General features: G+C 51.1%; 1 protein-coding gene across 1 annotated transcript in view; it reads left to right on the forward strand.

The window, feature by feature from the left end:
• Nucleotides 1–5,487: 5,487 nt before the first annotated feature.
• Nucleotides 5,488–15,324, forward strand: part of LOC138267310 (zinc finger protein 282-like) — a 52,848-nt gene continuing 43,011 nt past the window's right edge. Inside the window, exon 1 of the mRNA XM_069216167.1 lies at nt 5,488–5,721. Coding sequence (XP_069072268.1) covers nt 5,488–5,721 — 234 coding nt within the window. The remainder of the gene's footprint in view (nt 5,722–15,324) is intronic.

A 15,324-nucleotide genomic window follows, 5' to 3' on the forward strand; every position in this document is an offset into this window, starting at 1 on the left:
TCACGGTGCATGCATTGCTCGAGGTGGGTGAAGCCCCTGATCCTTGGTGTCTGTGCATGTTCACGGTGCATGCATTGCTCGAGGTGGGTGAAGCCCCTGATCCTTGGTGTCTGTGCATGTTCACGGTGCATGCCTTGCCCGAGGTGGGTGAGCCCTGTATCCTTGGTGTCGGTGCATGTTCACGGTGCATGCATTGCCCGAGGTGGGTGAAGCCCCTGATCCTTGGTGTCTGTGCATGTTCACGGTGCATGCATTGCCCGAGGTGGGTGAAGCCCCTGATCCTTGGTGTCTGTGCATGTTCACGGTGCATGCATTGCTCGAGGTGGGTGAAGCCCCTGATCCTTGGGCCCATATTTATACTTTTTGACGCTAAACTGCGCTAACGCAGTTTTGCGTCAAAAAGTTTTGCGCCGGCTAACGCCATTCTGAAGCGCCATGCGGGCGCCGTATTTATTGAATGGCGTTAGCCGGCGCAAGCAGACCGGCGCTGCCTGGTGTGCGCGAGAAAAACCACGTACACCAGGCAGCGCCGGCGTAGGGGGAAAATGGCGCATGGGCGTCTTAAAATGGGGCAAGTCAGGTTACGTCGAAAAAATCATCGTAACCCGACTTGCGCCATTTATTTTTGACGCCCATCCCCCATCAACATGACTCCTATCATTGTAAAGATAGGAGTCATGCCCCCTTGCCCAATGGCCATGCCCAGGGGACTTCTGTCCCCTGGGCATGGTCATTGGGCATAGTGGCATGTAGGGGGGCACAAATCAGGCCCCCCTATGCCACAAAAAAAAAAAAAAAATACTTACCTGAACTTACCTTAATGTCCATGGGATGGGTCCCTCCGTCCTTGGGTGTCCTCCTGGGGTGGGCAAGGGTGGCAGGGGGGGTCCCTGGGGGCAGGGGAGGGCACTCTGGGCTCATTTTGAGCCCACTTGTCCCTTAACGCCATCCCTGACCCAGGCGTTAAAAAGCGGCGCAAAAGCGCCGTTTTTGGCCACGCCCACTCCCGGGCGTCATTTTTGCCCGGGAGTATAAATACCACGTAAAGGCCTGGGAGTCATTTTTTAAGACGGGAACGCCTCCCTTGCATATCATTAACGCAAGGAAGGGGTTCACGCTAAAAAATGACGCACACTCCGGGCACTTTGGCGCCCGAAGCGTCTAACGCCAGAGTATAAATATGGCGTTAGTTGGCGTTAGTTCTGCGTCGAATTTGCGTCGAAAAAAACGACGCAAATTCGGCGCAAACGGAGTATAAATACGGGCCTTGGTGTCTGTGCATGTTCACGGTGCATGCATTGCCCGAGGTGGGTGAACCCCGTATCCTTGGTGTCGGTGCATGGTCACGGTGCATGCATTGCCCGAGGTGGGTGAAGCCCCTGATCCTTGGTGTCTGTGCATGTTCACGGTGCATGCATTGCTCGAGGTGGGTGAAGCCCCTGATCCTTGGTGTCTGTGCATGGTCACGGTGCATGCATTGCCCGAGGTGGGTGAGCCCCGTATCCTTGGTGTCGGTGCATGGTCACGGTGCATGCATTGCCCGAGGTGGGTGAAGCCCCTGATCCTTGGTGTCTGTGCATGGTCACGGTGTATGCATTGCCGAGGTGCGTGAGCCCCGTATCCTTGGTGTCTGTGCATGGTCACGGTGCATGCATTGCTCGAGGTGGGTGAAGCCCCTGATCCTTGGTGTCTGTGCATGTTCACGGTGCATGCATTGCCCGAGGTGGGTGAACCCCGTATCCTTGGTGTCGGTGCATGGTCACGGTGCATGCATTGCCCGAGGTGGGTGAAGCCCCTGATCCTTGGTGTCTGTGCATGTTCACGGTGCATGCATTGCTCGAGGTGGGTGAAGCCCCTGATCCTTGGTGTCTGTGCATGGTCACGGTGCATGCATTGCCCGAGGTGGGTGAGCCCCGTATCCTTGGTGTCGGTGCATGGTCACGGTGCATGCATTGCCCGAGGTGGGTGAAGCCCCTGATCCTTGGTGTCTGTGCATGGTCACGGTGTATGCATTGCCGAGGTGCGTGAGCCCCGTATCCTTGGTGTCTGTGCATGGTCACGGTGCATGCATTGCTCGAGGTGGGTGAAGCCCCTGATCCTTGGTGTCTGTGCATGTTCACGGTGCATGCATTGCTCGAGGTGGGTGAAGCCCCTGATCCTTGGTGTCTGTGCATGGTCACGGTGCATGCATTGCCCGAGGTGGGTGAGCCCCGTATCCTTGGTGTCGTGCATGGTCACGGTGCATGCATTGCCCGAGGTGGGTGAAGCCCCTGATCCTTGGTGTCTGTGCATGGTCACGGTGCATGCATTGCCGAGGTGCGTGAGCCCCGTATCCTTGGTGTCTGTGCATGGTCACGGTGCATGCATTGCTCGAGGTGGGTGAAGCCCCTGATCCTTGGTGTCTGTGCATGGTCACGGTGCATGCATTGCCCGAGGTGGGTGAGCCCCGTATCCTTGGTGTCGGTGCATGGTCACGGTGCATGCATTGCCCGAGGTGGGTGAAGCCCCTGATCCTTGGTGTCTGTGCATGGTCACGGTGCATGCATTGCTGAGGTGCGTGAGCCCCGTATCATTGGTGTCTGTGCATGGTCACGGTGCATGCATTGCCCGAGGTGGGTGAAGCCCCTGATCCTTGGTGTCTGTGCATGGTCACGGTGCATGCATTGCTCGAGGTGGGTGAAGCCCCTGATCCTTGGTGTCTGTGCATGGTCACGGTGCATGCATTGCCCGAGGTGGGTGAAGCCCCTGATCCTTGGTGTCTGTGCATGTTCACGGTGCATGCATTGCCCGAGGTGGGTGAAGCCCCTGATCCTTGGTGTCTGTGCATGGTCACGGTGCATGCATTGCTCGAGGTGGGTGAAGCCCCTGATCCTTGGTGTCTGTGCATGTTCACGGTGCATGCATTGCTCGAGGTGGGTGAAGCCCCTGATCCTTGGTGTCTGTGCATGTTCACGGTGCATGCATTGCCCGAGGTGGGTGAAGCCCCGTATCCTTGGTGTCGGTGCATGGTCACGGTGCATGCATTGCCCGAGGTGGGTGAAGCCCCTGATCCTTGGTGTCTGTGCATGTTCACGGTGCATGCATTGCTCGAGGTGGGTGAAGCCCCTGATCCTTGGTGTCTGTGCATGGTCACGGTGCATGCATTGCCCGAGGTGGGTGAGCCCCGTATCCTTGGTGTCGGTGCATGGTCACGGTGCATGCATTGCCCAAGGTGGGTGAGCCCCGTATCCTTGGTGTCTGTGCATGGTCACGGTGCATGCATTGCTCGAGGTGGGTGAAGCCCCTGATCCTTGGTGTCTGTGCATGGTCACGGTGCATGCATTGCCCGAGGTGGGTGAGCCCCGTATCCTTGGTGTCGGTGCATGGTCACGGTGCATGCATTGCCCGAGGTGGGTGAGCCCCGTATCCTTGGTGTCGGTGCATGTTCACGGTGCATGCATTGCCCGAGGTGGGTGAGCCCCGTATCCTTGGTGTCTGTGCATGGTCACGGTGCATGCATTGCTCGAGGTGGGTGAAGCCCCTGATCCTTGGTGTCTGTGCATGGTCACGGTGCATGCATTGCTCGAGGTGGGTGAAGCCCCTGATCCTTGGTGTCTGTGCATGGTCACGGTGCATGCATTGCCGAGGTGCGTGAGCCCCGTATCCTTGGTGTCGGTGCATGGTCACGGTGCATGCATTGCTCGAGGTGGGTGAAGCCCCTGATCCTTGGTGTCTGTGCATGTTCACGGTGCATGCATTGCTCGAGGTGGGTGAAGCCCCTGATCCTTGGTGTCTGTGCATGTTCACGGTGCATGCATTGCCCGAGGTGGGTGAAGCCCCGTATCCTTGGTGTCTGTGCATGGTCACGGTGCATGCATTGCCCGAGGTGGGTGAAGCCCCTGATCCTTGGTGTCTGTGCATGTTCACGGTGCATGCATTGCCCGAGGTGGGTGAAGCCCCGTATCCTTGGTGTCTGTGCATGGTCACGGTGCATGCATTGCCCGAGGTGGGTGAAGCCCCTGATCCTTGGTGTCTGTGCATGTTCACGGTGCATGCATTGCCCGAGGTGGGTGAAGCCCCTGATCCTTGGTGTCTGTGCATGGTCATGGTGCATGCATTGCTCGAGGTGGGTGAAGCCCCTGATCCTTGGTGTCTGTGCATGTTCACGGTGCATGCATTGCTCGAGGTGGGTGAAGCCCCTGATCCTTGGTGTCTGTGCATGTTCACGGTGCATGCATTGCCCGAGGTGGGTGAGCCCCGTGTCCGTGGTGTCGGTGCATGTTCACGGTGCATGCATTGCCCGAGGTGGGTGAGCCCCGTGTCCTTGGTGTCTGTGCATGGTCACGGTGCATGCATTGCCGAGGTGGGTGAAGCCCCTGATCCTTGGTGTCTGTGCATGGTCACGGTGCATGCATTGCTCGAGGTGGGTGAAGCCCCTGATCCTTGGTGTCTGTGCATGGTCACGGTGCATGCATTGCCGAGGTGCGTGAGCCCCGTATCCTTGGTGTCGGTGCATGGTCACGGTGCATGCATTGCTCGAGGTGGGTGAAGCCCCTGATCCTTGGTGTCTGTGCATGTTCACGGTGCATGCATTGCTCGAGGTGGGTGAAGCCCCTGATCCTTGGTGTCTGTGCATGTTCACGGTGCATGCATTGCTCGAGGTGGGTGAAGCCCCTGATCCTTGGTGTCTGTGCATGTTCACGGTGCATGCATTGCCCGAGGTGGGTGAGCCCCGTGTCCGTGGTGTCGGTGCATGTTCACGGTGCATGCATTGCCCGAGGTGGGTGAGCCCCGTGTCCTTGGTGTCTGTGCATGGTCACGGTGCATGCATTGCCGAGGTGGGTGAAGCCCCTGATCCTTGGTGTCTGTGCATGGTCACGGTGCATGCATTGCTCGAGGTGGGTGAAGCCCCTGATCCTTGGTGTCTGTGCATGGTCACGGTGCATGCATTGCCGAGGTGCGTGAGCCCCGTATCCTTGGTGTCGGTGCATGGTCACGGTGCATGCATTGCTCGAGGTGGGTGAAGCCCCTGATCCTTGGTGTCTGTGCATGTTCACGGTGCATGCATTGCTCGAGGTGGGTGAAGCCCCTGATCCTTGGTGTCTGTGCATGGTCACGGTGCATGCATTGCTCGAGGTGGGTGAAGCCCCTGATCCTTGGTGTCTGTGCATGTTCACGGTGCATGCATTGCCCGAGGTGGGTGAGCCCCGTGTCCTTGGTGTCGGTGCATGGTCACGGTGGAAGCATGGCTGGGAGTGGGCTGGGCACTCTTCTCCCTCTGTACTGCATATGAAGAGCGTTTCATTGGTGTCCGCAGTCTTGTGACCCGCACTCAGCTCTTATCCCCGGTGCACAGCTGCAGGGTGGTCACAGGTTGTGGTGTGTGGGGCCTGCCTGGGGTTGCTGTGACCTGTTCTCTCTCGCTGCTGCCCCTGTGGCCTTTGTGGAGTAGTGTCTGCCCTGGGAGTCTGCTCCCCCTGTCCGGGCGACGGTACTCCCTCTCTGCGCATGCGCAGTGTAAGTTTGGCCGGGTCTCTCCTTCCGCGCCTGCGCACTGAAGCTGTGCGATGTCTGCCTCTGTCCGCGCATGCGCACTGGAGCTCGGAGCCCTGGCTCGGTGTAAAGTTTGGGGAGAAGCCTCTCTGCTCGCTGCTGCCCCCGCGCCCCCAGGCTGAAGCAGAAGAGGCGGCTGAGAGAGGAGCCCCGGGACCCCGAGAGATGTCTTGGAAGGGGACGGAAGAGGTGAGTGTGTTAGAGCCCTAGAGCCCCCCCCAAGGGGGCAGTAGACCCTCGGGAGGGAGATGAGACCTCCAGGAGGAATGTGACCCCAGAGACCCCCCCACCCCAGGGGTAAGACTCCCTCATAGGAGGGAGGAGAGACCCCCCAGGAAGAAGGTGATCCCCCCCCCCCCCCTCACCCCCAGGAGGAAGGTGAGACCACCACCCAGGGGCAGGGGCCACTCAGGTGAGACCCCTCCCCCCCTGGCAGAAGCCCCTGAGGAGAAAGGTGAGTCCCAGAGAACCCCTGGGAGCAGCAGCCCCCACCCCCCCCCCCCAAAAGGCAGGCGAGCCCCTCTCACCCATCAGAAGAAAGGCAAGCACTAGAGACCCCCCCAAGAGACACCCCCAGGAGGAAGGTGAGCCCCAGAGGCTCTCTAGGAGGACACCCCCCCCGGGGCCCAGGACCCCTGAGGAGGGCAGTAGAAGGGGTCACTCCTGCGGGTAACAGTGACCACAAACAGCACAAGAGCTGTGCTGCTGCCTGGAGGTCTGAGCATGACATGGGGGTGTGAGATGGCGCTGCAATCAAACACATTCCTTCAGTTTATTATCATGTCCTTCCATGGTGAGGTGAGCCTGGGATGTGACTATCGGTGCCAGCGGTAGACAGATGCTCTGAGGGACGAGGACCTTTTCAGATTGGTGGTGTTATTAGACTTGGCAGCTGACCCAGCAGAATATTTTGGGTTGGTTGATCTGGAGGCTGGAGGGGTTGGTGCAGTGTTTTATAATCTGGAAGAGGGATAATGAGCACGTACAGGCTTCTTTGTCTGGTTCTTCAAAACTTCACTTTGGTCAGTAGGATGAGTTTTTTTCTGTATTTTCACTTATTTTTAATGTTAGGTGTCTGCAATGTTATTCTCTCCAGATTTATCAAGTGTTCCTTTTGCTCTATTGCAGGAGCTCAGTTCTTTTTGTATACAACAGAACACAGGGTGTCTTTGTATTGTATTTTTGTGCTTCGTGTTCCTTCATTGTAAAACTTTGTGAGGAGTTTGGTATTTGGAGTGTTAGTTTTCTGGGCAGAAGATCTGACCGGTTATCTGAGGTGATGAACAGGAATGTCTTCTCCAATCCACACTTTCAGGCGTTGGTCTTTCCTTTGAGTGATTTATGTTGGGAGGTGTTTTAAAGGAACTGCGTGCTATCGGAACAGTTCCGTCTTCAGTTACTAAATCACTTTTAGCAGCTTGATCCAACTGCCTCAATCGAAGTGTCCGAAGACTACATCTTCCACCAGCAGGCTTGTCAACAGCAAACCTAAATCTCCAAACAATTCTTTTACAGACTCTAGATAAAGTCAAGAACACCGCTGCAAGACTCATACTCAACCTCCCACGCCACACACACACACATCAACCTCACCTCAAAAAGCTTCACTGGCTCCCCTTTCACAAGCGCTGCTAATTCAAAATTCTCACGCACATATACAAAGCCCTACACAACACAGGAGCAGAACATCTGAACAGCTGCATAGACTTTCACCAACCCACCAGAGGCCTACCCTCTACCTCACTGCACACGTTACCTGCATTCGTAGAAGCAAAACTGCAGGTTGCTCATTGTCCTACATCGCACCAAAACCATGGAACAGCCTCCCTCAACACATCATTGCCTCCTCCCCACTTCTTGAGTTCCGCAAGAAGCCGAAGACCTAGCTGTTTGTGTAAGCACTTTGGGGGACCACACCTGCCCAAGCACCTGGATACTCTATTGCATCATTAGATTGTTATACAAATGAATATTCCATAACACAAAGTGCTGAATTCTTGAACAAAGGCCTGTGTCATGAAACTGGTCCAAGGGACAAGTTGACATCAGCACACTACAGGCAAATCTATTTTAATGATTAATATCCACCAGAAGACCACAAACGCCTCTGGTCTGCTGTCTCTTCCTTCATCCTCTACCTCGGTTCTTTCATAGGATTCTTGCCTCTGACATTTTCACCTCTCAACTTTGCTGTTTCTCTTTTCTGCACATCTGTGACGATGAAGTCTCTCTGACGGCTCTCTTACTTTATCACCCTAGTGCCTCAGATGTTCTCCTAACTGCTTCTGATCTTTCCCACCTCTGTAACTTTAAAATCTCTCTTTGCCTCACTCTCTATCACCTCTGACCAGTCTTCCGTTCAGTGTTGACTCTGTTATTTCAGTTTTCCCACTTCTTTGCCTTTGAGGTCTCTATTTCATGATATTTGCCTCAAGCTTTATGTCCTTACCTCAGGTCTGAAACCGAACTTTGAGATCGAGCATTAAAGAAGCCTGCAGTCGTTACTGAGAACATTTGGAGGATACAGAGACATTTAGTTAAATGCATGTGGTGACAACTTGTGATCAGTCTTCGCAGCCAACACTCCACATTTCTAACAATACCAACATGACGACTACTACCCTTCCATAGCCGTGCTGCTTTCTGCACAGTAAAACTATACTGGGAACACAAGGCCACTGATTTTTATGACAGCGACAAAAAACGTTATCTCTGATATGAAGTTGGTGTTGTACTAGTATCTTCTCTTGCTAGACATTACGCCAGGATCTGTCGCCATATTGTCTGCTCTTGATTGGACTGTTGAATGATAAGGTGAAGGAGACCGGAGAGGCTCACAGGAAACTGGAGATAGCAAAAGGGGAATTTCACTAGGTAGTTATAGTTCGGTCTACTTTTCCATAGAAAGATAGTTTTTAGGTTAAACTTTCTAGACCTCTTGTATATACACGTTAGTATATACTTCTTTGTTGGCTAATTGCGTTTCGTTGGTTTGTTTCAGTGTCCTTTAAAAACCCTTGCTTGCTAGTGGTCGATCTTTGCTATCTGTCCCTCCTGTTCAATCCATGGAGCAGGTCCCCCAGTTCTTGTATCCTTCCACATGTCTCACTGTACCTTGTGGTTAGGGACTACTTTTCCATTTCTCTAAGATTATTTGACCAGAACAGGCTTGATTTTTTTCCCTGCTCCTGTGACTGTTTGCCTGACAAGGCAGTAATTCATGTAATCTCCTTGCACTTGCTGTGCCTTAAAAGACAGAGGTTGAATGCCAGACATGAGGTCATTTTCTTTCTCTGAAGTGAAAGGATTTCCCCCCAAATCCTCCCGCTTTTCTGCTTGTCTTGTGCGACTCCGCTTCGCCTTTAGCTCAGCTGTTGTGCCCCAATCAGCAAATAAAAGTAGGACGACCCGTTTTTGCAAAGCATGTGCCTTGTGGTCCATAGTTGGACTGTGAATATATAACTTGATAATTGATCTCTGAATTATTTGATTAGTCTTGTCAATAAGAAATGTTGTGTTTATAGCTATATTTTACCACTAGTTCAATTTAACCTTTGTACTAACAATCCACCTTTTTAATGTATCTATTCATTTTTCAATCTTATTTCACGTAAACATTTATTGTGGTGAAACAGTTTTTATTCTACCCTCCTAACCGTTCTTTCCAAGCCTTTTTTTGTAATTGTTTTTCAATGGCATTTCACTCTAGTATCCTGTTTGGTAAATGCGCAGTCAGTATGATTACAATTTGATCTTTCCTCAGCGTGTCTACCGTTTAATATTTGCAGTCCTCGTTCTGGGGTTTGCATTCCTCGGTTTGCTGTTTCAGGCAGCACCCCTTCTCTAATTGCTCTTTTTCAGATACAGGGCGGGTCACTTTCTTCAGCCAGTGACTCCCTGTTACTCCAAAGTGTGCTGTTTTACGGTTAAAAGTCAGTATTGCATTCACCCCTTGATATTCCATGAGCATACATCAACTACACAGTATTTTATTTATTTATGTTTAGCATGCTCTTTTAAACACAGGTTGGACAAAGTAAACGTAGAGGCTGAAAAAAGCTGCTGCATGAAGGAGCCGGAGGCCTGGCTGTTGGTATCCATGCTGCGGACCCTGCTGGCTGAGTAAACGCAAGCCAGAGTCCCTACGCAGGGGCAGGGAGGGGGTGCGTTCCTATGGTCATTTCATACAGGGCGTTAAACAACGGCATCTTGATAGGTTTATCAATCTAAGTAGATCTTGCAAGATATCTACACCAGTGGTTCCCAACCTGTGGTCCGGGGACCCCTGGGGGTCCACGAAGCCTTCTCAGGGGGTCCGCGACTGCTTAGAAATGTAAAAAATATTAATATTGACAAATTAGTTCCCAAGCTTCCAGTAATAACTCAGTAGGGGGTCCCCACATTCCAATGATGATTCAGTGGGGGTCCCTGGGGCCCATTATTGATAAAGTGGGGGTCCACACAAGTCAAAAGGTTGGGAACCATTGATCTACACTGTACTGAGATGGTATAGAAAAAACACATCTCTCTCTACCTCATAATAATTTCCCAGCGCGAGCAGGTGGAATTTAAGGTAGCTAAAGAGGAAAAAAGTTGACCTGGGTCAGCAGCACCAGACACCATATCTCAGCCAGCTGTTCTCTAAGGGACATAACCCGAGGCAGACATTTTCAAGTACCGTCAAATGTCAAAGCTGCAGTGTTACCGCCTCACAGTCCGTTCGCTCCAGGCCGCAAGTGAAGCGGAGATTTCCACTGCTGTACGACAAAACTTTATCTTGCTAAATGTATCTTAATTTAATTTCTGTTAAAGGATATCTTTTCCGGCATAGATGAAATATGACAGGTTTGATTCAACGGGGGCATTGTTAAGTTCCTCTTGCACAGTGATAAGCAGCCGTTGCATCTGACATTGGTATGTAAATACTAAAATATAAAGGAAACTGACATGGGACATATATCTAATTTATATCAGTACAAATAAATTGCTCAAGTATTCAGAGCAAACTTCACCTTTGCACTCTGGTGAGTAAAACCATTTAGGAAATTCTGAAAAAATAACCCCATAGCCCACAATCTCATTCTTCATAATTCCACTACAGTTAATACCATTTAATTTCTATCCACGTTATTCCACAGCACACCATGCCACATATTTCACATACACAACTCCACTCCACACCACACAGTTCCACAATAAACAATTCCAATACAACCCAGCTCTACATCCCACTTCCACCAACCCTCTTATTTCTCCTTCAAACACCCCCTCTCATCTCTCCCTCACATTCCAACTACCCCTCTGATCTCGCAATTGCACAGCCTCTATCCTCCCTCACTCACACTTCCTGTCTCCTCTGTATACTGCCTGCTCACGTAAGCTATCTCCCTGTACCTCCTCGTGCTGTGCAGTGGTCCAACGCTCGCCTCCCACGCCCCTTCCACTCGTCACTGTCTCGTACTTCCTCTCACCCCTCTCTCTCATGTTCTTTTCCCAACTCTTTCATGTGGTTGACTTCAGGTCTTCCAGCACAGTTTCTTTCCAGTGCCTTTTCAAGTTTTTCGTCCCTCAAATCCACATATTCCTGCTTTTCTTTGGGTGTTTTCTGTGTACACAGGCGCTCCCTCTTTATGCATCTGTGGCCTGCTCTCACTTTCATTCTCTCTCTCTCATTCTCTCTCTATCTCTCTCTCTCTCCCTCATGCACTCTTTCTGCTCCTCTGACTGAAGTGCATTCACCACTTTGTGCACAAACTTCCTTTTCCCTATCTTCATTTCTGTGTATTCTGTGCGTCTCTCACCCCTATCTATATATTATCACCGTGCCACACAATTCCATAACAAAAATAAACTACACACCACGCAATTCCACCCCACACAATTCCACAATTAACAATTCCAATTCACCCCACAGAATTCCACTCCAAACCACATACATCCATTACACTCCAAAGTAAAACACATACGTAAAAAACATTGTAATTTACAACGCTCTAACTCTTGCATATGCTTGTTTGGTTTACTATTAACTTTGGCCCTGTTTAACGAATCTTCACAAAACATTCCCAAAAAAGTTAATTCACCTCAGTTACTTTCTGCAAGGTTTTGGGGTAATTCGCCGAGCGTGGGCTGAGAAAAAAAGAGGGTTCCAAATCGCAAAATCCATATGCATTTCCATGGCCTTCTTTAATCACTCTACAGCAAAAACTGCTGAAAGGAATTACTCCAAATTCATCAGCTAGATCATGGCCCGCAGATTGTGTTTTTTGTGATTTGGTGTAAGTCTGTTCACTTGTTTTTGAGAAGTTAAGGTTGAAAGTAATTGTAAATGCAGACGGTTAGGTCGGTAAGAGTCCTGCAAGAGCGGCAATTTAAAAATAGAATGGTCTGATTGGACAAAGGGAACTTTATTTCCCTTAGGCCAACTCTCTGTCATGTGAGCCAGACTCCTGCGAGCTCCCTGATCGGTTGCTGGCAGCATGCGAAGAAAGTTGCTGGTGGCCATTACAGGACTCAATACTTAGTTCCTTGTCCTGAAATAAAAACAAAATAGTATTAGTGTGGCAAGGTGGGAATACCCAGATTCCTTAGGCCCCGATGGGGAGTGCCTCGGAGACGAAATGTAACAAAATTGTAACAGGCTCTGGGGAGCCCACCAACGGGGCTGGTTACTTTGGGAGGGGGGCAGCGAGTACCCGTCTGGGGCTATGGTTGCATTGGGGCTCCCCCGTGGCCACCAGCAATCATGTAGTGGGTGGGCTCCCGGCACCCACCCCATAATAGCTAGCCCTGGGGGATGGAGTCCCTGGGCAAATTTAGGCCCAGGGCGGAGGGCTGCATGCCCCCTCCACTTTACTAAATAATTAAATAGGACCCGAGGGGTGGGGTCACTGGGACCAATTTTGGTCCAGGGAGGGGGGCTGCATTCCCACCTCCCACTTTTATTAAAAATTTAATGGGCTCCAAGGGATGGGGTCCCCGGGCCAATAATGGGCTTGGAAGTGGGCTGCCTGTTACCTATCCATTCTTAATATGGCCAAGCCCTGGGAGATAAGGTGCCCGGGGTCAGAAATCAGCCTGGGGAGAGGAGAGCACAGCCCGGGAGCTGTTGTCACTGAAATTCTCCCCTAGCTATAACGTTACTTCAGTCATAAGTACAGAAATTTCCACAGGAAAGTAATTTTTGGGGTTGAGTCTGCAAGTGCATGCACTAGTGCATGCGTCTCGCTTGCAAGACTGTTGTGTACAGTAAACGGCTTGGAGCCCACCCGTCGCTCACCATTTGTTGGCTTGTGTGGCACTCTTCTTTACTGCCTTGTAAATCGTCACTGTAGGCCTGCCATCATTTCTGTTGCTCTTGGTGGAGCAGGGGCAAAGCACTGATTGATTCACCACACTCCTCCCAACCCACTCCAATCTAATCTGCATCACTTCAGTTCGCCCCACTCTGATCCAAAACAATCTGCACCACTCCAATCCAAGACAATCTGCCCAAACCAAAAGATGGTGCCCCACTCCAGTCCACCTCACTCCAATCTGCCCCCACTCCAGTCCCAAAACAACCTGCCCCACTTAAACCTAAAACAATTTGCTCCACTTCCATCTGCCCCACTCCAATCTGCCGTATTCCACTCCACTCCACTTCAGCCTAGACAAGACAAAACAATCTGTCCCACTTGAATCCAACCAATTCCAATCTGCCCCACTCCAGTTCAAAACAATACAACCCACTCCAATCCACCTCACCTGACCCCAATCCAGTCCATCCCAATTCACCCCACGCCCACACAGTCCACACCTCACCAACCCAGTCCACCCCACTCCAGTCCAAAACAGTCTGTCCCACTCCGATCCAGAACAATCCTTCCCACTCCAATCCAGATCAATGTGCCCCACTCCAGTCCAAAACAACCTGCCCCACTCTAATCTGCTCCACTTTAATTCAGAACAACCTGCCCCCTTCCATCCTCACCCACTCCAATCCCAAACAACCCTCTCCAATCCAACACGATGTGCCCCACTCCAATCCAATCCACCTCACCTCTTCCCAATCCACTTCACCTCACTCAATCCCAATTCACCTCACTCCGTTCCATCCCACTACAATTCAGTCTATCCCACACCAGTCTAACTCACCTCATCCGGTCCACCCCACCCCAATCCATTACATCTCACCCCAATTAATTACACCTCACCCCAGTCCAACCCACCCCACTCCAGTCCAATCCACCCCACTTCCAAACCACACCACTCTACTTTAATCTACCCCATCCCATTTCAGTCCATCACACTCCAATCCATCCTGCTTACCCCACTCCAATCTAGCCAACCCCAATCAAATCCAACCCGCCCCACCCCATCCCAGTTCACTCCACCCCACTCCAATCCAACCAACCCACTACACCACACTCCCATCCACCCCACTTTAATGTAATTGACACCACTCCAGTGGACCCCAGTCCACCGGAATCCAAACCAACATTTACCCCACTCCAATCCAACCCACCACACCCCAGTGCAATCCACACCACTCTACTCCAATCCACACCACTCTACTCCAATCCACCTACTCTATCCCAATCTACCTACTCTATCCCAATCCACCCCACTCCAGTCCTCCAGTCAGCCCCATTCCATCCAGCCCACCCAGTCTAATCCCCCACTCTAATCCTATCCACCCCTCTCCAGTTCAAACCACCAACTCCAATCCAATGAATGCAATCCACCCAAATCCCATCCACCTCACTCCAGTCCAGTGAATGCAATCCACCCCAATCCTATCCACCCCACTCCAACCCACCCTATTCAAGTCCACCCCTCTTCACCCCTATCACTCCAGTCCAAACCACCATCCTCAATCCAATCTAATCCACCCAAATACCACCCACCTCACCCCATTTCAGTCCCTCTCACTCTACTGCAATCCAGTCTACCCCACTACCTCAGTCCTTGTCAACCCACTCCAAAGTAATCCACCCCACTCATTCAACACCACTCCACAATACTCTCTGCCTGTGAACTCTACTCAACTCTGACACTCTACTCCTCCTACTCACTTTACGACATTCCAACAAATCCAATTTGCAACACTCTACGCCCCCACTCCACTTTGTCACTCCACGCCTCTAATTTTTAGCCATTCTGAGCAGCAGCCACACTGGTGTACAGCATGTCAAAATAGCTCTTTTGTCAGGGAGACCTATTGGCTTTGTCAGTGCTTATTTGTTTAGTTAAAATCTTTGGTGCTGTTCATCAAATCTGCCTGAAAGTTCTCAAAAATTGTCATCCACTTTGGGTCTATCATTGCAAGGTTCGTGTAGATCTATCAAGGGGGGCCAAAAAGAAACAAGCATTAGCAAAGCAAATAGTTGTCTTCTATGTGAGATCTATTGGCTTGGTCAGTGTTTGATCACACATATTGCACAGCGCGTATTTTGTGCAATGTGGCTGAAAGTAAAGAAAAAATAGCACGACGGCACATGCGTCATGGTGTTTTTTTCTACTTTTAGTTGCGCTGCTGTTTAAAATGCTCAATGTGGTAGAAATCCCGTTCTTGATACATACATTTTATCCATTAACAAACTCATCAAAGAATCAACACCTAAAAGGATTTTTGATAACATTACCAGAGAGAAAAGACAAGCCCTCTACCACCTTCAACAGAGAACAGATGTCATTATAAAACCAGCAGACAAAGGTGGTGCAGTGGTTGCCATGAAAGTATGTGATTATATTGAGGAGGGAATGAGGCAACTGATGTATACCAACACTTACAAACCTTTAGAAACTGAT

Source organism: Pleurodeles waltl, chromosome 12, assembly GCF_031143425.1.
Source record: "Pleurodeles waltl isolate 20211129_DDA chromosome 12, aPleWal1.hap1.20221129, whole genome shotgun sequence".
In the NCBI taxonomy this organism is placed as follows: domain Eukaryota; kingdom Metazoa; phylum Chordata; class Amphibia; order Caudata; family Salamandridae; genus Pleurodeles; species Pleurodeles waltl.